The sequence below is a fragment of the Alosa sapidissima genome, chromosome 6 (genome assembly GCF_018492685.1).
Source record: "Alosa sapidissima isolate fAloSap1 chromosome 6, fAloSap1.pri, whole genome shotgun sequence".
Lineage (NCBI taxonomy): Eukaryota > Metazoa > Chordata > Actinopteri > Clupeiformes > Clupeidae > Alosa > Alosa sapidissima.
The window spans coordinates 5,890,554-5,916,706 of NC_055962.1; the positions used below are offsets into that span (position 1 = coordinate 5,890,554).

General features: G+C 44.6%; 1 protein-coding gene across 2 annotated transcripts in view; it reads left to right on the top strand.

The window, feature by feature from the left end:
• The window catches only part of ppp4r4 (protein phosphatase 4, regulatory subunit 4), a 40,479-nt gene that overhangs the window by 7,761 nt on the left and 6,565 nt on the right, over nt 1–26,153 (top strand). The window contains exons 3-19 of one of the 2 annotated variants that reach the window (XM_042094446.1): nt 8,448–8,550; nt 8,691–8,838; nt 9,229–9,302; nt 9,505–9,611; nt 9,914–10,021; nt 13,452–13,573; nt 14,008–14,151; nt 14,634–14,797; nt 17,189–17,308; nt 17,810–17,887; nt 22,084–22,167; nt 23,229–23,411; nt 23,671–23,776; nt 23,883–24,030; nt 24,864–25,008; nt 25,579–25,617; nt 25,733–25,804. In XM_042094446.1, coding sequence (XP_041950380.1) covers nt 8,448–8,550; nt 8,691–8,838; nt 9,229–9,302; nt 9,505–9,611; nt 9,914–10,021; nt 13,452–13,573; nt 14,008–14,151; nt 14,634–14,797; nt 17,189–17,308; nt 17,810–17,887; nt 22,084–22,167; nt 23,229–23,411; nt 23,671–23,776; nt 23,883–24,030; nt 24,864–25,008; nt 25,579–25,617; nt 25,733–25,804 — 1,945 coding nt within the window. The remainder of the gene's footprint in view (nt 1–8,447; nt 8,551–8,690; nt 8,839–9,228; nt 9,303–9,504; nt 9,612–9,913; nt 10,022–13,451; nt 13,574–14,007; nt 14,152–14,633; nt 14,798–17,188; nt 17,309–17,809; nt 17,888–22,083; nt 22,168–23,228; nt 23,412–23,670; nt 23,777–23,882; nt 24,031–24,863; nt 25,009–25,578; nt 25,618–25,732; nt 25,805–26,153) is intronic. The other variant, XM_042094447.1, reaches the window with a different exon arrangement.

Genomic DNA, 26,153 nt, shown 5'->3' on the forward strand with positions numbered 1-26,153 from the left:
CATTTTACACAACGTCCCATCTGATTTGGGGTTTGGGGTTGTACCTGATTGCAGATAGTAGTCATATCATACCACTTTTGAAATACGCCTGATCTAGGGATCATATATAGTGTCATCATTTGCTCAGTGGAATAGATCGAGGTTGTAGGCACAGTAAATACCGCAAGACAAGACAGCTGAGGGTAGATCACAGTGCCACAGTGCATTCTCCTCCCTGTTATACCCCAGTCCCACATTTGCCACAAAGCAGAGATCATGTTTTAGTTTGTTTTGATATCCATTGCACATTCGACACTTTGTAGGAAAATTTCCACTCCGGTGCTGGACTGCGAGGTGAATTAGCGTCTCGCTTACTGAAGCGTATCGAGGTCGTGCCACCAGAGCTGTCCGTCCCGTAACAGCTTCTTCCCTTGTCCCGTCATCCGGCAAACCGTTGTATGGCGCCGTGGCCGGGTACCAGCGCTGCGGGTGTCATCGCGACTGTACGCGCCCTCATGCATAATAAAAGGCCAAAGGGTGGCGTTTGATGGATCTGTCCATGCCTGTCCTGCTAAAGTCAGTGGCATCGTGCGGCACCCGGTGAGTGACCCTTTCTTTATCCTGTACTGCGTGGGTACAGGTGGAATGTCAACACAGGCAGAGAGCGAGCGTACAATGGAGGATTTGGCCGGCCATTGAACTTGCATAGGTTAGCTCTGATTACAGTAGGGCAAAGTGGGTTCTCGGGAGGGGTCCGATGAGTTTGATCGGGTATCCAGGGAATCTTTAGTGCTAATGGGCATTTTGTCAAACGTCCAAAATATCACTTGAAAAGTAAAGTTGGACGGGCAATTTTACCGGGCTGGTTTTAGTTTGCAGAGCTAAAGAAAGTAAATAAGAAGTGGACAAGTCATTTATGTTCAAGCAGCCATACCCAGCTTGGGGCTGATGGCTAATAAAACCAGCTCAAAAGCTATACTCAACCCTTGTGTTTACATACAGTCAAGGGCTTGTTCTGCATGATTAAGAGCTTGTAGTAGAGCCCCATATTTCATGGACGGTTAAGTGTATTGACTCAAGTCCTCCTTGGCTGCACAGAGCAGAGGTCTAATGGCACTCGGTGACCACTTTTCCTGTCACTGTCAGATGAAAGATAACCTCTGTAACGGCAATGCAGGTGACCTTTGGTCCAGAAGAAAATGGTTTCATCAGAAGCCTAAAAGAAAAAATGGACAAGTGGATGTTGCTGATCGATCTAGGGGTTTCAGATCTGAATCGGTCCTCTCCTTCCAGGCTGTTAACCCATAAAAGCTGCTCTCCTTCTCTGCGCTAATTATGGGCCAGATTCATTCTGTTCCCCGACTCCCATGGGTAGAAAACTAGTTCCCGAGAACAATGTAATTGCCTCTGTTGGCGATTCACTTCAAATGGTGGGAAGTGAGCTGCCAGGCACTCTGTGAAAGGTTGAGACAAGAGAGGGGGAGTAGAGTAGGCCTGTTATAACACTGAAATCTTTGGGGGGGGGGGGGGACGGGACTCTTTTTGATTCAGCTCCCCACCACACAACAAGGCAGCAATTTGTGATGCGTCCTATTTTAGTGTGCGCTAACACTGGTGCTAGACATCCTACAGAGATTTCAATCAAATGTTCTTTCTGGAATGGAGTTTTGGAAGAATGCATGTTGAACTGAATTTGGTCACTGGAGAAAATAATCTTCATGTCCATTTACCTGAATATGTAGGCTAAGCTCTTGTCTTCATAAATGGGCGTTAGCATATTTGTTGTGTCTGTATATTTGATATAACCAAGGCCTGTTAATTTAGCCTAATCAACAGGTTAATGAAAGACATTATTTTGAGTAGGCTTGTGCAAGATAGTAAGTAGGCTAAAATAATAGCTAGGCTACTTTGTTACCAATGAATATTCCAAGTTATGCTCATTTTCTTGTAACTTAATCTATATGCTGTTTCAGTAGGTTGTTCCAGATCAGTGGCCATCTTATCAGTGGTTTCTCTCTGACCCCATAGAACAGTATCATACAGCAAGCGGGCATGTTTCAGGTGGCTTGGACATGTTTACTCACTCTGCCCGGTTGGACAGAGCATTCATCATGATACCTGTCATGATATGTGTTGGAGTTCAGAGCCATATCAGTCACATAATCTGAGCACAATCTTTACTACACACTTGGGGCAGTGATGTTCAGGCAAGTGTTATGGCTGTTTTTGTCTGGCCATGCAAGTCATGAAGGCTGTTAAGACTATTACTGTTTGTCTACACGGAATAGCCTAGTAAACGCCTCTCAGGAATTCTCACACTTAAGGTGGTAAGAGCTACTAAGTTATCAGGCTTTTCATGATATGGAATAGGTTACTATTCTGACCACGCCCTGTCTTCTCTCTTCAGGGCTTAGTCACATATCCAGAGTCTTGCTCCATACTGTAGCTCATAGAGTTTAGGAGAACAGTAAAGAGTTCAGGAATACAGGCTGTAGTTAGTTAACCTATTGTGTAGGCCTATTGCTAGGTATTATGAATTTTAATGCTTTTTAATGAAACTGATTCTAATCTAATCATTGAACGTCTGCTAAATAGAAACTTGAGAGTTTGTTTGCTGTAGTCTTGTTGTTGTTTTGGTGAATACTCAGAATTGTAAATGCTAAGATGAGTGTGTTGACTCCAACTGATACATGAATAAAATATTAAAGTAGGCTTATCCTAACTTTTTGCATAATGCACAGTACAAGTTGTGTCAGCAGCATCAGAGAGCACAGTGGTTTAAAATACCTTTAATATTTGATTGGATATGGAAACAGTGTAGCCACCACGTCCACTGGCTTAAATGGCCTGTTCATCTCTCCTCACATTCGATAGAAGACTGATATGAAAGCAGAATAGAGCAGTCGGCCATCTGAAGTGTTAGTCGATGTCCAGAGGCAGGTGGTGGTCAGTGGCGCCCACCCAACCTCAGTCATACTGCAGTGCTGTGTCCCACAGACCCTACTCTTCTAGTCTCAGCAGATTAAAAACTTTCTTATCTCATCCCTCCCTCCCCCCCCTCTCTCCCCTCTCTCTTCTTCTTCTCTCTCTCTCTCTCTCTCTCTCTCTCTCTCTCCTAACTCTCCTCACCTGCCCCCTCTCTCTCTGTCCTCTCTCTCTCCTCCTTCTCTCATAACTCTAGTCCCTCTTTCTCTCTCCCCTCTCTCTCTTCTCCTTCTCTCTCCTAACTCTCCTCCCCCCCCTCTCTCTCCTCCTTCTCTCATAACTCTCCTCCCTTCCTCCCTCTCTCTCTCTCTCTCTCTCTCTCCTCCTTCTCTCCTAACTCTCTTCCCTCCCCCTCTCTCTCTCTTTCTCTTTCTCTCTCTCCTAATTATCCTCCCTCTCATCTCTTCTCTCTCCTCTCTCTCCGCTCCTCTCTCTTCTTCTCCACTTCAGGACCCAGTGCTGGCTTAAGAATTAGACTGGAGCTGGCTCAAAAGGAAGCGGTCAAGGTTTTGACTGCCGCCTGTTGTACTGGCAACAGAGAAGTGAGAGAATAGAGTGTGCTGCCGTCTCCCTGAGCGCACGTCAGAACGGGAGCTCAGCGAGTGCGTCACGGTGACAGTGAGTCACACTGGTGACGCAGCGCTCCGCACACCACACACATATTTGTATCGGGGTGTTGTGAACGAGAGACCCAAGGCCCAGGTATGCAAATTCTGTGTCTGAAGGTTTGAGAGAGAGACAGAGTGTATAAGCTGAGACAGAGAGTGAAAAAAGACAGAGATAGTGAGGAGAGACGGTGTGTGTGTGTGTGTGTGTGTGTGTGTGTGTGTGTGTGTGTGTGTGTGTGTGTGTGTGTGTGTGTGTGTGTGGAGAAAGAGAGCTGACGGCTCCACAGTCAAGCCGATGCTGACCCAGACGTGATGGATCTGGCAGGGGGAGTCGAAGACAGAGAGCCAGGAGGGAAGGTAGGCTGAGCTAGAACCAGTTCACCCTGCCAAGGCTGCCGCTGCCAGGGGCTTTGCATCTCAAGTGGCGCAGTGACAAGAGAGAGAGGGAGAGAGCGAGTGAGCAAGAGAGAGAGGGAGAACGAGAGAAGAGAGAGAGAGAGGCCCCTCGCCTGGCGTCATCGCTAACCGCTGGCGTGGCGTTTTGCTTGTTTTGTAACCCCCCGCGTCACTTGCTAAATCACAAAAGCCATCAGGTTTCATCTCGGAGCTGCGTGGAAATGAGGCACAATCAGTCGAGCCAGCCTCAGCTATTCCCCAGCCGGAGTGCACCAGCATGCATCAGCTTGATAGCGTCGCTGCTGACTCAGTCTACTCTGGATGCGTGCCCCGCGAATTTCATTGCCCCCACGCATCATCAGTCTACATGCCCAAAGCTCTCCCTGGCCGTGCGAGAGATTTTGGTGAATGATGATGATGTGACATTATTGTCACACTATTCAAATGATGCTGTCATTTCAGTGTAGCATGGTGTTATTAAGTTAGCCTGTTTTGTTTGACTCCACATTTGTGTTTTGACATCATATTGAGGTTGTGTGAAGCAGATTTAATGTGCCAGTGGTGCATCCATATTATTGTTGCTGATAGTTAGCCTAACCATTTTTTTAATGAGGCAATATATGGAAAGCTCTCAGTCCACTGGAACTGTTTGGATTCAGTTGTAAATGGTTGGTCGATGCTGGAGTTTGTAAGAGGCTTGTTAAACAGGGACAGATTATTTATCATTTATCAACTGAGTGTAGAAACCTGTGTAGATCTGAGCGCAGAAATCACCTTACGACGGGGCTCACATGTGATTCATGAAACTTTCGTATCACTGCAGTTCCAGCATAAGAATAAACTTTTGCTGATAAATGTGGCGGCTGGAAACAAGCGTCATTTAAATATCATGCCCCTATATATGCTCGTTTTAAAGGCCTCAACCCTAGAATTTACGACATGGAGGTGCATTATACTAACCTGACTCTCGCCAGATGAATTTCGTTTCGCCTAGCTCCACTCATCCATCTGGGATCGATCCATTGGAGTGGTGTTTCAGAGGGCTGGGCCTTATCAAAAATCCTTGCATATGATCGGATAAGCCACTTGACGTGCTACTTTAACCACTCACATCGAAGCCAACCCGTGACGCTGAGAACAGTCTCACAATCGCTTCTACGCTACGTCACATCTATGAAACTCCCGCCCTGCATCCTGATTGGCTCTACCATAAAATCTGGTGCCGAAATCACTTTCAACGGAAGCGATCCCAGATGGATGTGAGGGGAGGCGGAGCTAGGCTGAACGAAAATCATCTGGCGAGAGTCAGGTTAGCATTATACGTCCAAAATGTAACATCATACTGTAACATCAACATAAGCTTACATGTCAACATACATTAAGGCAAGTAGGCTAAAATGTGCAGGAAACATCTTAGGTCCAAGATATTCCATGAATTCAACTCTTCAACTTTCCAATCCTCCGCCGATTTACTGCTGCACCGTGCTATGCCGCCTCAAAAACTTGCGTACATGAGTTGAGACTTGACGTGAGATTCGAACGTTGCCACCGCTCCCGTTCAAATTGATAAATGCCATGCTTTGCTTACACCTGTCCCACACCTGTTTTATGTTGTACGCACGTTTCATAAATGAGCGCAATTGTGCCTATACCTGGTTGGAAGGATCCGATCCCAGTCATTTCATTCTTGTAATGCCATGTGTCTATGCACTCAATGAATCTGCATGCAAGACCACCTTTGATGTATCAATTGGGTAACAATTGTAGCAATGGTAACAATTAACAATAGACTAAGTTTACATGAAGCGAACCATAAGTGGCATATTGCCAGTTGGGTTTTATGACTCCAACCTTAGGTTGTCTACCATGTCCTTTGAGTTACCACTCTATTTCTTTAAAGTTTTGGGGGGAGCAAGTTGGCTACAAGAGCAGTACTTTCTTCTTGGAAATCAGAGCTTCACAGGGCGTGCCAAATGATAACTAATTGCAGTGTGGGCTTGGTGAAGGTCCCATTACCAAACTCTCCTGCTGGCACAACAACTCATGTGCCAAGTTCCACTCCCCTGTGCGAGCACCAACCAAACACTCAGCCTTCTCTCCCTCTTCCTTTTCATTTCTCTTCCCCCCCCCACACACACACACTCCACACTGTTCCTCTGGCTCCCCTGGTCTGATATCTCGTGGGAGCTAAAGGCACACCTCAAGGAGGCTGAAGCAGTCTGACAGGAGGATTTCATGCACTAGCATTAGTATAGTAGTAGTAGTACTGTAGTAGTACCGTATTTTCCGGACTATAAGTCGCACTGGAGTATAAGTCGCACCAGTCAAAAAATGTATCATGAAGAGGAAAAAAACATATATATAAATATATGTTGCACCTGAGGACCAGCCAAACCATGAAAAAAAGTGTGACTTATAGTCCGGAAAATATGGTAGTATAGTATACAGTAGTATAGTATATATACACTTTTGATCCCGTGAGGGAAATTTGGTCTCTGCATTTAACCCAAGCCGTGAATTAGTGAAACGCACACAGCACACAGTGAACACACAGTGAGGTGAAGCACACACTAATCCCGCCGCAGTGAGCTGCCTGCTACAACAGCGGCGCTCGGGGAGCAGTGGGGGGTTAGGTGCCTTGCTCAAGGGCACTTCAGCTGTGGCCCACTGGTCGGGGCTGGCAACCCTCCGGTTACAAGTCCAGAGTGCTAACACGGCTGCCCCACGGCAGCATTAGCTTGCACGGCAGCTGTGATAGCAGCTCGAAATAGGCCGAGAGGTCTGAAAGGCTTTGTTTCCTGTTTTAGGAGTGTAGAGTGGCAGCACTATAAAGGAAGCAAAATGGAAGGGATGAGAAAGGAAAGATAGGTAGTTCAAAAGCACCTGGAGACTTGGCATGTAACCCAAGTTGCCTCGTGGATCTGTCATTTGTCAGACAGAACTAATTACCAATTCGCTTGTGAAGTGAGTCTTTTTACTTTCCGGCATCCCTCCAGGAAACGCGGATCCCATCGAGCATTCAGAGGCGGATCAAAGCGTCACCCCCCTCAGGAGTCCGGTTTCGTTATGGCGTCAATCAGCACCTGGTCTTTAATTGATTAAGTCAGCCTCGCCCGTGCAGGTAGCAGCTGCCTAGCGCACACAGGGCCCTCTCACTGAAGCGTTTCGTCAACAGAGCCGTGGCGAAGGTGTGTCTGGCATTATTGTCCATATTCAGCAGGAGCAACTGCCATGACCGCATTACCATCTTTCAGAACTCGCTTGGCAAGCACTGAAGCCTCCTGGTTATTAAATAACTGTCTTCCGACAAAGGCCACGCAAGGACGACCCATCCCTGAAAAAGTAATGAATACCTGTTTAGAGTTCATTATTTAGAGTGACACTGCGGAAGAAAACTGATAGACACAGAGCCACTTCTGGAACAACAGGACGTTTCCCTGAGGTGAAAGGCAGGAAAGAAGTAGTGAAAGTAAAAATATTACCGCAGCTCATATCAGGTTCAGTTGTTTTTGAAGCTGAATATCTGAAGCTCTACTTGCAGTATTTTTTGTGCCGTGTCAGGTTACCTCAAAGTACCCTGTGGTAAGATGATAAGATGATGGCACGATAACCTGATAAGAAAAATGCTCTTTGTGACAACCACTGTATCCTCTTCATGAAACTGACCCATGTCAATTCAAATAAATGCCCTGGGCCTCCAATGGTCTGTAAAATAAGTCCTGCCAAAGTATCTGCTTTTTTGATGTGCTTTTACCTTAGTGATGAATTAACATTTAGCATTAAGTCGATTAACTTTGCCTGACTAATATAGAGTAATGATCCAGGCATTTAGTTGGCTAATACTGTAAACATACGCCTTACTTGGCATTCATTCTTACCCATTTACATGGTTTATCATAGACTGCAAGTAAAGTGTTATGGACAAGCTGCCGCTGGGACAAGTGATTTTTGCATGGTAGTGATGAGATACAGACAAGAAACTGGAGAAAGAGAATCGGAATATTGCACCTGAGGCAGAAATGTAGCCTGTCTCTCAGCAACGCCCGATGGTCAGATTCAGTCTCTACTTCAGGCCATGCATGCAAAGGGAAAAAAAGTAATTCACTTAGCTTGCAATCTGCTGTCCTCTCTCTCTCCATTTTAAGTGCCCTGAGAGCATACGCTCCAGGAGAAGAACTGGCTGTGCCACTAGCAACAGAATAATGTGCTCTCACTTTTACTCTCAATGAGGGGATGTTCTTTCAGAATAGGATGAGGTCCCCGCTTGATGCCAGCAGATTATTTCATAAAGTACCCAACATACCTGCAGCTATTTATTAGGAACAAAATAGTCAATTCTTAGCCAAGACAGACAACAACTCTGCTCCATTCTCTAATGCTATTGATTTGATTTGTTCTAATTAATTTTTTTTTCATCATCATGCATGATGGTGCTGTTTCCCCCCTCTCTTTGTTGGTTCGTCCGGCTCTCATCCTCAGCTCGGGCCAGGACGTCCAGCGGGCGAGTGTGATCGTGAACCTGCCAACGCTGGTGCGGCAGAACCCAGCCGAAACCTTCCGGAGGGTGGTGCCAAAAGTCAGGGTGAGCCAAAAAAACGCCCTCCTACCGTGTCGGCCCTATTCTTCTCTCTCTCTCTCATGCCTCTTATGGAAATGACCGAATCGACTCTACGTGGAAAACCATTGAGGTCATTCTCTACCCATTTCCTATAACCCCAACAGGAAGTGCTCCATGTTGCTGGGGTGGAGATGCAGCTAGCTGCGGCGAGTTCCTTCCTGACTATCCTCCAGGATGACATCGTCCTCATTCAGACTCACACCCACTCAATCTTGCAGATAGTCCTCCTCAACTTGGACCATCGGGAGACAGGTGAGCTCAGGTCAATCTCTCTCATGCATCAGTCCTGGTTTTCTAAAAGCCTTGTGTCCTTTGTAGGTTGGCAACCTTGTAAGACCCTAGAGGCTCCAGGTTGGCTCTGGTAACTGTCCAGCACCTTTCTCCACACTGGTCTCGAGTAATTTCTTTTCTTTTCAGGGAGCTCCTGAGTTAAGACACTGTCTCCACTTGTTCTGTCTCTCCTTTTGTAACAGACATGGCATGTGTTCAGCCATTGGAACTCAGAACCTTCTACTGTTGCTGTTCCAGCTCAGTGCCACACGAAGTGGTTGTCTGGCACTGTGTTGTATTGTCCAGGCATTATTAGCATAGTGCATTACAAGGGCACATGACATTATTCTGCCTTCTCATTTCCATCTGCAGTGGTCAGCAATGCTTGGTTGGAGACTTTGCTCGCATCTATCGACGCTTTACCAAAGGAGACCATTAGGCAAGAGGTGATGGCATCTCTGCTTTTTTGAATTGTGCCAGAACAAGGCAACAACGTTTTTTAAAATATTAACAAAAAATTCTCAGAGTAAAAATGAAATTAAACATTCTGTATTACATCTATTTTTTTCGTTTCGTTGAAAATGGATAACGTTTCACTGCTGGCTGAATGCACAACTTCATTTCACTGTCTGCCGTTTGATTGGACAGATCCTGAGTCCATTGGTGTCGAAAGCTCAGCTGTCCCAATCTGTTCAGGCCCGCCTTGCCAGCTGTCGGATTCTGGGGAAGGTAGCGGGAAAGTTTGACTCCTCCGTGTGAGTTCTCTGGAGCAATCCCTCAACATCACACATCTGAACCAACAATAAATTAGATAGATTGCACTGAAATTAAGCCGTTCAGATGAAAGAATTTATTAAGCTTTTTTACAAAGCCTGCCTGAAGGCATGCAATACATATGCCACAGCTTATTAACATATAGAAATAAACATTACAGAAGGTACGTCCGCCCATATGAACACACACATACTATGTAGTCATCTAAAGCACAACTCACAAGTGTAATGCAATGTGTTTCCTCTTGTGTTTGAGTTTGTAAGATAATGTTGTGTGTTTGCAGAGTGAAGAAGGACCTGCTGCCCCTGGTCCGGTCGCTGTGCCAGGATGTGGAGTATGAGGTGCGCTCCTGCATGTGCCGGCAGCTGGAGGACATCGCCAGGGGAATTGGGTAAACTTTAAAAAAAGATCAGGAAAAGATGCAAAAGAAAAGACCCAGTACAAAATACTTCTGTGAGTGAACTGCCAAACAAAGTTAGGCAGACCAAGAAGACAGGTATAGTTGCTGTTTTGAAGGTGTTGTTTATTAAATAGGATCAGTGCACTGTGGCCAGCAAGTCTTAATTATATTTCATCCCCAGGGAAGTGCTACCTGTTAGTCTTTTAACCAGAATGCTATAGAGAGATTTGTGTACCTACCAGCAGAGATTTGTGTACCATACCAGCAGATGCTCTTTAGTGAGTTATGCCCCAGGTGTGAGTGACTAGCACAGCAGTCTACATCAACCCGCAAACATGCACACACCTCATGAATCACCACTAGCATAGGACAGAGACATTACCACATATGTATACTCTCTCTCTCTCTCTCTCTCTCACACACACACACACACACTCCTATAAACACACAGACTCTCTCTCTCTCTCTCTCTCTCTCTCTCTCTCTCACACACACACACACACACACCAACACACACACACACACACTCCTATAAACACACAGACTCTCTCTCTCTCTCTCTCTCTCTCTCTCTCTGTCTATACCCCACTCCCACCCACACACAGTGTGCTTTCTGATTACTCTATTCTCCCACCTTCACCTGACAGAAATGCCAATAGGAGTGATGGCACCACACTGCGCGCGGCGCATGCTAATACATTCTCCTCAGGTAATGGTGAGGGGAGGAGATGGGAGGCTTGGCAGACTCCATCAGACAGGCTTCTGAAGCTCCAGTCAAAACGGCCTCTGCCTCGCTCGCTCACCAACGGGGGGGAAAAAAACAGAGAAGCCCTTCAGCTTGATGGTCTGCGATTCCCCCTGAGGCCAATGTGTCCGAGCAAAGAGAAAGAGATATTTGTCAGGCTGCACAATTCCCCAGCGGGGGAGATCCAGGCCTGACAAACAAAGTCGTGAAAAGGCCACAGTTACATCTTTCATGGTCAGGTCCAATGGACGGTCACCTCAGCAATAGTTAAGCCTTGTGGCGTCCTAAATAGAAAAAATCTCTGCTTACACTGTTATACTGAAAAAATATTTGCTTACGCTGTTATACTAGGGTTGTGCCGATGGTTGACAGTCCCCCACATGCCAGTCACTAATTCCTGCTGTAACAGGCTAAAACATAAAAAAACCTTTCCCTGAAAATGAAATTTAGCCTACTTTAAAGGCTGTCAACCAAACAGTTATCACGTATTAGTCTACCATCTTGTAAAATAAAAGACTTATTAGTCTACCCTCTTATTTAAATAATTCCTGACTGTGACGTGAATGTGTAGCCTAATTATCTTTTTGTAGCCTACATGTCTCGCAGGCCTATAGCCTACATTGGACGTAATAGGTAGCCTAATGTTTTAGCAGAAAATATAGATTTATTATTGTTAGGCTATGACTAGGACATTCTAGCGCTCAAATATTTTTGCAAGGCTACAGCGAGCGCCAAATGCGTCCTCCTCTGTGTTAAAATAAACCATTTCTTTCGTTAATTATAGGATCAGAAGGTAGCCTATTCGTCTTTCACTGTATGGCTTGTATTTCATGCATTTAGCAAAAGTCCCAGGCAGCAGCTGAGTGGTAATCGGAATTCGTTATTTGTAAAAGTGTTTTTACTTCACCCTCCTATATATAGCCTGGACTGCGCGATCGCAGCCCTTTACTTTCACTTCCCGCCGCCCTCATAGTCAGCATAGACGGTAGCCTGATAATGTGGAATGCTGCATAGTACTAAGATTTTAAATGAGTGACGACGATAGTAGTCTTAAGTAGCTCAGGTTGCACACGCAAGTGTGCAGTTGCACACGCAAGTGTTCAGATTGACTGTCTATCCGTCTTTCACAACAATTTTCTTGGAGCAGATCTTCCACACAACTTCGGTAGCCTGGTCAGTATGTCTCTCTTAGCTGTCCACTTTCATCAGGCCGTATAGCCTATATAATATATTTTTTATTTTTTTATGTAGAACATTATAAATGTATTTCTGTACAGACATAGGCTATAGGCTAATTAATTAGTGTTTACTACACTAAATCCCCCCCCCCCCCCATATCATCGTCCATCACAATGTTTTATTGTACACATCGTCAAATGCCAATTTAGGCGACATCGCCCAACCCTATGTTGTACTCTGAGAAACAGGAGGCCCATGCCGTGCCATTGTCCTTGCTGAATTATTCAAGGCTTCAATCTTGAATCACTTCACATTTCACTTCTCGTGCTTGGGATGTGTGTGTGTGTGTGTGTGTGACAAATAATAACAGCCTCCATGCCTGGGCTCTGGTCGGCAAAGTTGCCACTGCGACTGGCATATTTAACTTGTCCACTACAGATGGAACAAACCTCCCGCTGAGTGAACCATAGTGATCTCAGGAGAGCCGACTGACTTGACTAATGTGCTTCAAGACCACGCAGTTATTTAACAAAAGCCTATGTGTGCAAGAGAGACATACTGTAATGTGTAGGTATGCTTCATTGAGTGTTTGTGCTCTCTGTGCAGATTGATAAGGAACGAAAGATCTTCCATCAACGGCGTATGGATATGATGAATTGGAGGGTATTATGAGTTGTTTGAGAGAGTCAGCAAAGCCATGTCAATGACAGCATATTTGTCCATATGGGTGGGAAAAACATGCCCAGAGTGTGACAGTTGTGTGTCAAGTCTTTCCTCGACATGAGCACAGATCCGAAAGCGAGATCAGAGAGACATGCGAAAAAGAAAATGTTTCTCAGTAAAATAAACCATGGTGTGATGATGTGAGTGCAGTTGAGAAATCATCCACAGTTACACAGAAGTATGGATGGCTTGTCCCGTTCTTTATTTACATACATATGGGATACATCAGTTGGTCCTTCTGAATGTCTTTTCATGAGAAACATTTTTGCAGGTCTTCTGACCCTGGCACAAGCATTCAGCAAGCTATCATCTCTACTGGCATTATTACGAATCCCAAATGAGGAAAGAAATGTAGATGGGCTTTTCGTAGTCTCAAACGTAAATAAATAAGCATATAAAACAAAACACGAAACATACAAAATAAAACACAAGTACAAAATAAAACACAAGTAACAAGTAAGGAAGATGCAAAAGGAATCAAAGTAAATGGGAGTAGGGTGGACGTCTAAAAAAGCATTATACAGTCCATGGTAAAGCGCTCAAGAATCTCCATGGAAAATTGAATCTGGTCATGGTTTGATATCAATATGTGAACACTGCATTGAGAATTTGCAGGACCCTCAAGTGTTTGTTTAGGGTAATTAGTCTGTGGGAAGTCTAATTAAACAATCACTTTGGCTCTCAGAGAATGGAGCCAAACATAGGCATTACCGCATGGAGAAGTGTGTGGGCATGGCTCAGGCTGTGATTCCTAACCTCCATCTTCTCCCACAGGCTGGATCACACGAAAGCCGTGGTTCTACCTGAACTGGTGGAGCTTGCTCGGGACGAGGGCAGCACGGTTCGTCTGGCCGCCTTCGACACCATTATCAACCTCCTGGAGATGTTTGACAGTGGTGAGTGGCCTTTTTTTGTCTTAGCATAAAACAGAATGGCAGGGGATGCACTTCAGTTGTAACCCGCATGAATAACACAAGAGGTCAGAGAATGAGCGAGAACTGTTGACTGTCCGTATCTCTATCTCCATTTCCCCCTCCATGTTAATCACCATTCTGCCTGTGAACATTACTATTTATAAGCCGTCTCACAGAGCACTGCAGCAGCAGCAGCCAGCAGGTTTAATGTTCAGTTCACCTCTGAAAAGCCTTTGATCCTTATACTCTGCTAGCAGCTAGCATTGTCTGGCTTTAGCTTTCTTGTTTCGGGGCTGGTCCGACCTCAGCTCAGTAGGGGGGGTCTAAAGTGTCCTGTGAATGTTTAGTGACTGTGCTGTGAGTGTCTGAAAGCCTGGTGATTTTCTCTGTGTTGTCTGGTCGCTCGTCTCTCACAGCCCTCTCCCCCTCGCCTGTAGATGACCGGACACGCGTCATCTTCCCGCTGGTCAAGACCTTTTGCGAGAAGTGCTTCAAGGCCGACGAAGCCGTCCTGGCCTCACTCTCCTTCCAGTATGGGAAGCTGTGCCATGGGCTCTCAGGTGAGAGGCCAGGGCAGTTCTGCTCCCTTCTGCTATAGACCCTTTCTGTTCCTAGAGAGTTTCCGTTTGAAACGTTCAAAACCAACGCAGATACTTGAAATGAAAGGAAATGAAAATGAATCAGACTTAAGCCTAATGTTCTACAAATGTCGACTCTCAACTTTTCATTGTCCTCAAGTTACCATTAGCTCAGTGTTGCCTGGAATGCACCTGTTTGTTTTTGCAGTTGAAAGGGTCTATATATAATGGCCAAAGTCATCTCCCAGATTGAATGCTTTGGTAATGTGTATGATAGAGTAAAACATTTCCAATATTGCTCCATTGCTACCTATTTAAACATGGGTTCAAGCTCATAGACAGTTTATAGATAGTTCCCAAACGACTTGAGTGTGGCTCCATTAGTAAATTGAAATCCTCATGTACTTTCTACTGTGAAATATCTGTCAATGAGTAACTCTGTTTCAACATTTCTCTGTACTCAGCTTGTTTCACTGAGGAGCAGCACCTATGGTTCCTGGAGTTCTATAAGAAGCTCTGCTTCCTCGGGCTGCAGCATGAGAACGGCCACTGTGAGAGCCAGGCGTACCAGCTAGAGCTGGAGAATAAGTACGCCATGGTGCGTCGAAACTGCGCCTACAACTTTCCAGTGAGTGAAACTAAGACGTCTGTCAATCAATAATCAAGTTGTCAACCACTCTATCTATCTATCTATCTATCTATTTGTCTATCTACTTCTATCACTACTATGAGGACATATACTCAGATATGATACATTCATATATTTTCTTCAGGTGAATTGACCTTAAGTGAAGTATTATGGGGACTATACACTGTACCAGGAATATAAGTATAAGACTGAATCATACTGAGACATTTATTTTCACCTTATGTTCACATGATTGTGGGTCACGCCGTAATTTGTTTTCATTGCAAATATCACACTTGAAATGTGAGCTGTCAGAAAACACGACTGAATGGATGCAAACTGTGATGGAGCGTTGCAGGTTCTGTGACAAAGAGGAAGCACAGAGAAGGAGAGTCTGTCCAACTCAATCTTGATTGTCTGTGGTGAAGTGCTGCTGAACAAACATTCACAGGACAGTGTGAGCATCAGTAGTGCAAGAGTCAGCCAGCAGAGAGCTGTACTGTATGCTGGAGCAACGAATGGGGAGTGCTTGCAAATACTTAATTAATTTAATTTCATTACGTTCTATTTGGTTCCCAATCTACTTCCTCTGCATTAAGATAACATATGGAATGTTAAAACGGAAGCCTTGCGGGGCCAACTATGATGCTGTGATGCTGCGGGGCCAACTATGATGCTCTTGAAAGGGTCTATAGAGCACCAAAACATTCAGAGCAGATCCACGACTCAAGGGCCTGACCCATCTGCCTAGGGTCAGTTACAGAACAGTTAGAGTAGGTCTGTGCATAAGTCAGATGTAGAGAATAGAACATGGTGTTTAAGGCCACCTGATGGGCACACTTTGCACTTCTGCTCTTTTGTATTTATTCATCTTATTGTTATTTATTAGTGGATTTTTAAATAAGTGAATGAATAATGAGTTTTTTTAATAATAATGAATGTTTCTTTTATTGACTGAGTGATCCGCACAAGCATTCCAATGCGCCTGTACACTGTACTTGAGCAAATGGCAAAAAATAAACACTTGACTTGCAAATACTTGCTAATGATAGCTAGCGTGAACGTCTACAAACGCCATGCTTCAGTGCAGCCACCCAACACACTACACCTCTGAACTCCTGGACTGACAATTGCTTTCCTGAATGAATGGTTGATTTGAAGTGAGTTTAGAGGAAGTTCTGCTCCTGCTTTAAGAAGCAGAGCATTAACTGTGTTTGCCTGTGAAGGAGTTAGCTAGTTTTATCTGGCAGCATGAACAAGAGAGTAAGACCTGCATCTACTGTATCTCCTCTCTAGAGCTCCTGTATCTTTGTGTGTCTCTGTGTGTGTGTGTATGTGTGTAAGGGAGGTAGAGAAACAGAAGGTGTATGTGTGTGTGTGTGTGTGTGTGTGTGTGTGTGTGTGTGTTGTCATTGTTATAAATAGAGCAGGGCTCTCAGCACATGCTAATGGATGGAGGGAACACTTTGAGACGAAGGCGGCATACAGCTCCTGCTAATGAGTCTCTCGCCCATGCCAGTACAATGAATTTATCACTTTAAAGAGTGACTGTGCATCTGAGGAATGACATACCTGTTGCTTGACAGACCTCCAGCTTTAGGTTCAACACATCTTATGATGGAACAGTGTATTTAAATCTTAGTTTTATTATTGTTAATTATTACCATTCAAGTCTGCATGCATAGCTTATTTTGGTGTCAATTCAGAAGAGCAAGAATTACAGTCCAGTGATTTGATTGATATGTTAAAATACCTCAGCAGTAGGGATAGTCATTACCATAAAGCATGAAATAAGTTAGCGGAAACCGATCCACTCAAAAGATTATGGAATGCAACTTGAAGAAATATAGGGCCCTATACGATGTTGACCATGTTAGGTGCTACTTCTGTTGCAGGGGTAAGCAATGACTTTTAATGTAGAGACCAATTAATAGCCTATCCTGTGATTGCCCCACAGTAACATCCAGTCACTATGGCAACCACAAGCCAAGCCATGGTTCATTCAGAGTTCTAGGACCAGTTACTGACCAAACATAGGAGTCTATAAAATGTTGCAGGAAGTCAAATAAGTGCTGAAGGAAAAAGGTTTGTCAGCAAGGGGAGACATGCCTTTTTATTTGACATTTTTCAGCACTTAATGTCAAGGAGGCTTCCTGCACTCAGCCACTCTCCTTCTTCATACAAGCCAAAATGCCAGAATTATTTTACACAAGTACAGAAAAGCACAGTTCAAAGTGTAATTAACTCTTTAACTCAAAGCGTAAAAAACTTGAGAAAGTTTCAGTATCTGATTTCCAAACACATTTACCTCACTGCATTACTCATTTTATCATTCTACGTCTGCGTCTCCAACACCTCTCCTTTGTGCTCTCTCTCTCTTTCTCTTCCCAGGCCATGATGCTGTTTGCAGACCCAAACCACTTTCTGTCTGAGCTGTACCGGACCTTCTCCAGCCTGTGTCACGACCCCGAGATCTCAGTGCGGCGGACTGCGGCAGAGGGGTTCCATGAGGTCAGGCCATCTTCGCTTTCTGTGGCAGCGTCCAGTTCGTGCCAGTTTTTGCCTTTATGTTGATAGGATAGTGGAGAGACAGGAAGTGAGTGGGAGACAGAGAGATGGGGTGGGACCAGAAATTGCTCCCCCATATTTCCAACCTGGGGCCACAGTACAGAAACCTCCTAAATTGTAGTTGTCATCTTAATTGTTTGGTAACCATGGTAACTAGGGTCCTAGCTCAATGTTCCTAGGTCTAGTTGGAAAAGTAGAGGAGAAATATATTACCGAAGTATCCAATCCTCCCAAAGTCTTGAAGCGATTCTCATCATTTTTGTTCTTACTGAAAGTTTGGATCTTAAAATTGGGTCAGCTTGAAATATACCTGAGTTTCCTTTTTGCCTACTCACTGTGTTCAGCTCTGTTGAAACAGGATATGAAGGAGTCCTGCCTAGCTTTGAGCAAGACAGTTTTGTATGAGACTGAAAGAACTGTGTTTCTCTTTCTGACTCCTGCCAGGTGGTTAAACTGCTGGGTCCTAATGTCCACTACGTTCACAAGGAGCTGGTGACGTTACTGCAGGATGATTCGTTAGAGGTAAGCCCTTTGTCTTGGGTGAAAGTGGGTTGATGATTATGCCGCTGACTCAAGTTTGTCAGTGAGTTAGTGAGACGGACCAAAGAGAAGCTGCGTGAAAAACACTTGTGTTGATAGGGACTGATATGTTTCTTATATGTGGCCTCTATTCATTCATGTCTGGTATTAAGTATAAGCATAAGTATATATACTCTTTTGACCCCGTGAGGGAAATTTGGTCTCTGCATTTATCCAAATCCGTGAATTAGTGAAACACACTCAGCACACAGTGAAGTGAAGCACACACTAATCCCGACGCAGTGAGCTGTCTGCGACATCAGCAGCGGTGCTCGGGGAGCAGTGAGGGGTTAGGTGCCTTGCTCAAGGGCACTTCAGCCGTGCCTGCTGGTCGGGGTTCGACTTGGAACCCTCCAGTTACAAGTCCGAAGCGCTAACCAGTAGGCCACTGGTTATTATTTTGTGTGTGTGCGTGTGTGTGTGTGTGTGTGTGTGTGTGTGTGTGTGTGTGTCTGTCTGCTGGCCCCGGCAGCTATTTAGTGTCCGTGGTGACACTGATGACACATGAGGAGGGTGAGGGATGTGTTGGCTCGGGCTCTTGCCTGAGATGACTCCCATCTCCCTGCACTCCTAGTCCTTTTCCAAAGGCCTCACTGAGGGGCTAAAGAGATTGCTATTTGTTAGATCAGGGGTGTCAAACTCATTTTGGTTCAGGGGCCACATACAGCCCATCTGATCTCAAGTGGGCCGGTCCATTAAAATAATTACAGTGCATGAAAATTGTAACGTAGGTCTTGAAAAGGACACTTGAGGAATGTATTTTTCACTTTAAACTTTTAAACTAAACTTTATACTTTTAAACTAAACTTTATACTTTTTGAGATATTACCAAAAAACAAGCTTATTTTTCCCCATAGACTTTACATTAGCACTATGACATCACAATGGACTAATTAACTTGATTTGCACCTGTATCAACTTCCAGCTGCTCAACTAGGACCCATCAAAGGGCCAGTTAAACTGATTGCACCTGTATCAACTACTTTCTGCCTAACTAGGCCAACTCTCTGTCTCTCCATTCTCTTCAAACCATTCTCTTCAAACCATTCACTCATCCACCCATTAAACTATCCATCAACATCCATTAAACAATCTGCCTATCAACATCCATTCAACTTTCTGTCTATCAACATCCATTACACTATCTACATTCAACTTTTAAACTATATACTCTGTCTCAGGCTTTAAGCATACAATCTGGCTCTCTTAAGACTACTATTTCCTCTGCCCACAACTGTTTCAAAATAAATGTCCTCACTACAATAATTCACTATTAAATAATTTAACTATTTAAACTACTCAACTATTTAAATGTTCAGCCATTTCAACTGTCAGTTGTTATCAACTATGACTCCTGCCAACTGTTTCCAAATAAAAGTTTGTTTGGCATTTTATGTTAATATACAGTATGTTTATATTTTCATGCACTGGTAATTTCCTCGAAATTACATTTTCTAGTTGCAAAATAACCTTTGTCAACTCCAAATCTTTAGATTTGTTTTTTCAGTAGGCTATGCTTTATCCTTCAGCCTACATTTGTAGCCTACATAATCACTGCTCACAAGGGATCTATATTAGATTATTACACATATTTTTTACAGAGTCATTCAAGTGTATGCCTACGTTTGATAACCTTGTTTGTAGCTTTGTTAGTTTGGCTAGGTTTGCCCAGGTTGTTTTTGTTGCCGTTTTTGGAGCCTGGGCTGTCCACAGAGATTGCGTTTTTTTCAGGACACAGACAGCTATAGTGGTTGGTTAGGTTGGTGATGTTTGCAGTGAGTGACATTAAATGTTTTAGCCTAAAAAAACGTGGCATCACTTAGAGCACCTTTAATTTGGAGTACCCTGGCAAGAGATATTGATAAAACGTGTCTAAGGCCACCGACGCAAATTCTGCTTGTATCGGAATCACATTGCAAGTCAATTATCTCAAGTTGGATGTTAGTGGGCATATCAGAAGCCTTCACTGTAAATGGCGAGTGAAAAAAGGCAAATTCGTTCTCAAGTTCACTGAAAACCTGAAATCTTCGCTCGACCTCCTGCAGCAATTCTGTTATCCTGTCTTTGTATTGATCCAAATCAGCATTATGTCCGGTCGCACGCATAGCTGTGAGACATGGGAAGTGAGAGGTGTCACCGATAGCTGAAAATTCACAACTCCTCACTGGAATGGGTTAGAGATTTACTGTTTTTTTTGACATCCTCATAAATCTATTCTCTACAAAATTGGGGCCGGATTAAACCATCTAACGGGCCGCATCCGGCCTGCGGGCCGTATGTTTGACACCCCTGCCCTGTGTTATAGATGTTATAGATAGATGCCAACCTTGTCTATTAAGTGTGTGTGTGTGTGTGTGTGTGTGTGTGTGTGTGTGTGTGTGTGTGTGTGTGTGTGTGTGCGTGCGTGTGTGTGTGTGTGTGTGTGACAGATCCACCTCTGTGCTTTTCCACAAAGAATGCAAACCATCGATTAAGCCTTTCAGATTGACCTCCGGGGTCTCTGTGTTTAGAGAAAACAACTATCATCATCATCATCATCATCAGAGAGGAATATTAGGTTGTGTGTGTGTGTGTGTGTCTAAAACAGACAATTTCAGAGTCTGTCATTAAACTAGTCGTTGACCAAAGTGGCATGTAGACACTGGAGGAGATGCCATATTCAGACAAATGTGTTCAGTGTGTAGGGTAGAGTATTAATATGTCCAGTAATATTTTTGTGTAATGTATGAACCTTTCTCCCTGGTCTAGGATTACAGTACACCTTAAGATACATTGTAATCTTCGAAAGGATGTGGCATTGCAATCAGTTGTGTGTGTGTGTTTGTGTGCATTAATAAAATCATGCATGTAATCATAGGTCAGAGTGTCATCTCGTAAAGGAGGTGGCATTGCAATCAGTTGGGTGTATGTGTGTGTGTGTGTGTGTGTGTGTGTGTGTGTGTGTGTGTGTGTGTGTGTGTGTGTGTGTGTGTGTGTGTGTGTGTGTGTGTGTTTGTATAGATGTCCCTCTCTGGTCATTAGTGGCAATTACAGCCGAAAATACCACACAGAATCACAAGAGGGGAGGGAAGTGGGGTGGGGGGCTTATGCATTCAAAAATGAGCTTTTTTGGGAGATGTCTTCAGGATTGATTAGAGATTATTGTGTAGGTCTGTACTGTACAGTATGTGTGTGTGTGTGTCTGTGTGTCTGTGTACATGTGTGTGTTGGGAGGTGTGTGGGTGTGTCTGTGTCCATATCCCTCTTTTTTCAAAATGACGTTTTTATGAGTGTGAAGTATTACCAAAAAGGTGCCTCTGTGTTTGTAGTGTATTTGTATAAATGAAGTGTTTGTAGGTGAGGTACCACTTGGGCAGTGTCATTTTTGTTTATGTTAATGTGATTATTCAGTGGTTTTGCAAGTTTCTGTGTATGTGTGTGTGTGTGTGTGTGAGGAAGAGTCTTATGTGTTTGCTAGTTATTATGTGTGTGTGTTGGGTGTGCACATATGTGTGAAAACATAATATTTGTATTATGTGTGTGTGTGTATGGGGGGGGGGGGGGGGTTGTTAAGCTGTGTGGGATGAATGAATACGTTACTGCTGACTCGGTGGTGCTCTCGGTCTCCTTCTCTCTGCGCCTCCCTGGAGATGTGTTAGTCACACTGTGCATGGGCACCGCCATGATAAACCCCCAGCCTGCCTCTTCTCCTCGCCTTGTCTGCAGGGGCTTGGCACACATCCACCTCCGTGCCTCCACAAAGAATGCAAGCCATTGATTTTGCCTTTCAGATTGACCTCCCGAGGTCTCTGTGCTCAGAGGAAGAGCAACTTTACATCATCCTCAGTGGGCGATGTGTGTGTGTGTGTGTGTGTGTATATGTGTCTGTATGTGCCTATATGACATCATATTACCCAACTAATCCAAAAGTGTGTACCAGTACCCGGTGGGTTTAACTAAATACTACTGAGAACATTGTTTGTTTTTACTAAGTGGTTCTGTTGTTTGGCCACTGTTATTTACTTTGTTTAGGATGTAAAATGCATGCCTAGTGTTTATTGTCTCAGTGTCGGTTTGAAGAGAGTAATACTGGTCTTCTACATTGGAAGTTTATGGCAGTTAGTTCAAGTGGCATGCTTGTCTGTGTGTGTGTCCGGCAGGTTCTGGACGCTCTGCTGAACCACCTGCAGGAGACCCTGGAGCTGGCGACGTCGAGAGGAGAGGGAGCGGGGCCCGAGAGCAAGGTAGCTTTGAGGTTAGCTTTTAGCCTAGCGCGGCGCGTGAGTCAGGAGTCAGGCTCCTTTCGGCTCCCTCCTGGGCCTGTAGGATTGGGTCAGGTGTCAGGGTAGCTTCTCAACCTTTAAGATTGATGGTCTGACACGTCCTCAAGCACACCCACTCAGCCACGTTCCCTCAGGTGCAAATGACTCGGGTAACTGTGCAAGGTGTTAGATGAAGTGCAGAATCAGGTATCACAGCTTTTTTCGCTTCACTGATCTACTGAATAACAACCGCAGTTGGGGTTGTTATTCCACTTCGATCATCAAGGTAGACCCTTTTTTCTGGTTGTAGGAAGATCTGTTATGAAACAGAGAAGGAAGTAGCTTTTACGTGGGATCTTTCGCCCTCTGCTGGCAAGGAACATGTATTACCACATCATCTGGTTGTGGGTCTTGTTCCTTCTCTCACTTTCTCTCTATACTTTTTTTAACTCGGTTTGTCCTCGGTTCTAGTGGTGAAGTGACTCAGTGTTTGTGCTAGACTGTCTCTGTCTGATTTGACAGAAATACTCCTAGGCAGACATGAGGGGATGCCAAAGGAGCCAGATGATTACTAGCACTTAGCAGCGTCTCTGTTCTCTCGCTCCACTGTTCCTTTGTCTCTCTTTATGCCAATTTCGTCATGTCTCCTGCTCTGTCTCTCACCTTCTCTCTTTTCTCCCAGTGCATCTCTCCTCCTCCACTCTCTCTTTTGCTCTGTCTCTTTCATTTTCCCTCCCGTCACTCTCTCCTCCTTTGATCTTCATTTTCTGCCTTCTCCCCCCCCCCCCCCTCCTCTCTCTCTCTCTCTTCATCTCTCACTCTCTTATCTTCCTCTTCTCTTTCCTCATTTTACCTTCCCTCCCCACTTCCATCCACCATCTCCTCTCTCTCACTCTATCTCTCTCACTCTTTCACTCTCTCTTCTCTTTCCTCATTTTTCCTCCACTTCCCTCTCCCATCCACCATCCCTTTTCTCTCCCTTTCCCTCGTTCACTGCCCCACTCCTTCACCTGGTCTCATCTGTCATGTCTCTCCCGTCTCAGCTGGTGAACGTGCCTGACCTGGTGCCGGCGCTGGTGGCGGCGGAGCAGAAGGCCGCGTCCTCCCTGCGGTGGCGCGTCCACGAAAGGCTACTGCACTGCTACGCCTGCCTGCCCCGCGTCGTCCCCGCTGACCAGATCTACTTCCGCTTCCTGCAGAGAATGTTTAGCATCATCACCACCAACGTGAGACAGACATTAATAAGATGCGCGCGCGCACACACACACACACACACACACACACACACACACACACACACAAACGGCATACATGTTCATTTACTTCAAACTGTCATACATATAAGCAGTTATATACAACCCTTTCCACATATGGATAGACTACTTGTTTGAGACACATTAACACATTATTACTTGACTATGAGTAAGGTCATATATGTGGGCCAGCATTGCTACAATATCCTGACAATATCTCTTGTATGTCTAGAATGTTCTGCCGGTCCAGAGAGAGGCTGCAAGGACACTGTGTGTGTTTCTTCGCTATAATCGCAAGCAGGAGCAACGGCAAGAGATCCTCACCAAGATCATGCAGGGTACTTTTGAAAGTTTAAGCACTTTTGATGTAACCCCTTAAGCACACACTTTTGAATACTGGTGCATTATTATTTTATGGTCACATGACTCTTCTTTATTCTCTAGAACTTGGCCAGGGTAGAAGCTACTGGAACCGGCTCCGGTATCTCGACCTGTGTGAGATCACTATGGAACTCTTTTCAAAGTCCTACTTCTGCAAGCACTTCCTGATCCAGGCCCTAGAGCTGGTCAGCGACCCTGTGGCCAACGTCAGGTGGGAAAGAGCAAATTTCAACTCCCTGTTGGGGGAAAAAAAGCACCTTTTGTGCAGTAATAGCACTAGAGATGCCCATCTCTATAAAAATATGAATCTCTAGCACTGAGGGCCAGATGTACTAACGCTTTTGCGCCCATTTCAGGCGTATTTGTTTCGCAATGTGCGTGTAAAATCATTGCGAGGTATGTACAAACAGGCTGCAATGATGTAAAAGCGCAAACTGCCTGTCGCGGGAGCTGAAAATGGCTAATTGCGTTATTCGTGTCATGCATATGCATTCATGGGAGGATCCAGGGAAAAGTGGGAGTTTAGCATAAAGAGATGGGAGGGGAAGCGTAAAGAGCGCCTAATTATGTATTCTGCGGTATGTACAAAGACTGCTCCTGAAAGCGCACGACTATTCTTTTTTTTTTAAAGTATATTTTTTGGGCTTTTTATGCCTTTAATCAGATATGACAGTGGAGATTGACAGGAAGTGAGTGGGAGAGAGAGTCGGGGTGGGATCCGGAAAGGACCACAGGGCGGGAATCGAACCCGGATTGCAGGCGTACGGTGCAGGTGCTCCAGCCAGCCACGCCACTGCTGGGGCCGCGCACGCCTATTCTGCGCCTAAATAGTTCAATGTGTCAATAAGACAACTTTTCCTAGACAACAGAATCGCTATTTAGAGCACTAGTTTTGTAAATATTTGTACTATCAAAATCAACCTTAACTTTCGTTGGCCTTTCGAATGTCTTACTTTCACTTTCACGTCATTCACTTAAACTTTCCTACTTGCTAGATTTGACCAATTTTCCTGTAGCTGAGTGTGGCTCTGCTCTGCCCTGCAGGTATAAGCTGTGCCACATGCTGCCCAGGCTGCGCTCCACCATCCGGCTGCCCGCAGACAAGCACCTGCTCCAGCAGCTGGAGTTCTGCGTGCGGAAACTGTTGTGCCGCGAGAAGGACAAGGACGTGGTGGCCACCATACGCAAGGTACGCCACAGTGCGCTTGACAACACAGTCAGCGCTTATTTGTCTAACATGGCGCAAAACTGTGTAAAGTTAGACAGAGTACTACGCACTGCTAGAATGTAGTGTTTAATGTGGGAGGCTAATTTAGTAACATACCGGGAGTTACTCCTCTGCAACCTCCACTGGAAAAACCTCACGCCTGCACATTCCTCAATGATCGAGTGCACTGTGTGTACAGGACCTGTATCCTAAGGTCTGAGGCGGTACCTTGATATACTAAACAAGGTGTATCAATTTATTATAGGGTATTTTGGTGTACTAAACACACTAAAAACATTATTGCCGTAAAAGTAATGAGTCTGGCCTGTACTTTAAAACTTAAGTGAGGTATGGAGTTATTCAGTACAAAGATTATAAGGCGATGAGGTTATGATATGAAAGATGTGGATGGTTTAAGGTTTAATAGGCATTCAGACACCACCCAGGACAGAATTACTTATTTATTGGTGTAAAACATGGCACGGTGTCTTTGTGGTTCATGATGGAGAGACCCTATCTACTCAGAGTAAAAAGCTTTTTTCTTGCTTTTAGATAGTGCTAGAGTTGGACAAGATGGAAATCACTGAACCGGTTAGTATTCTGTATTACATGTGTTTGAGATCCACATGTTGTCTGCGCCCTCCAGCCTTTATACATCTGTAAAGGGATATTATTTATTTAAAAAGCCCACCATATTCTTTTCTAGTATCACAAACGGCACGAAAGAGATCTGCTGGACCAGAAGAAAGAAAAGGAGGAGGCGCTGTTGCTGGAGATGGTATGACAGGCACTTTTTGGATGTTGTCAACAGCAACTGGTTTGGAGAACTGTGGTATAAAGAATAGCATTTTACAATGGTAACATCATGGGGGAGGCTGTGGCGCAAGTGGATTTGGATCCATGAACTCACGGGGACCCGGGCTCAATTACGATTCACAGTCACTTCCTGATCCCAATCCGGTTGTTATGTCGTGATGCAGTAATGTGCCGATAATTGTTTTTCTGAGTCTAACTGGTCCCAGAGACGCTTGTTATATTCCATAGCCAGTAGAAGAAACAGGTTTTTTTTTTTTCGCTATTCAGAGTAGCCTTTAAGAAAAAACTCCTAAAGACCGAGCTCTTCAGTC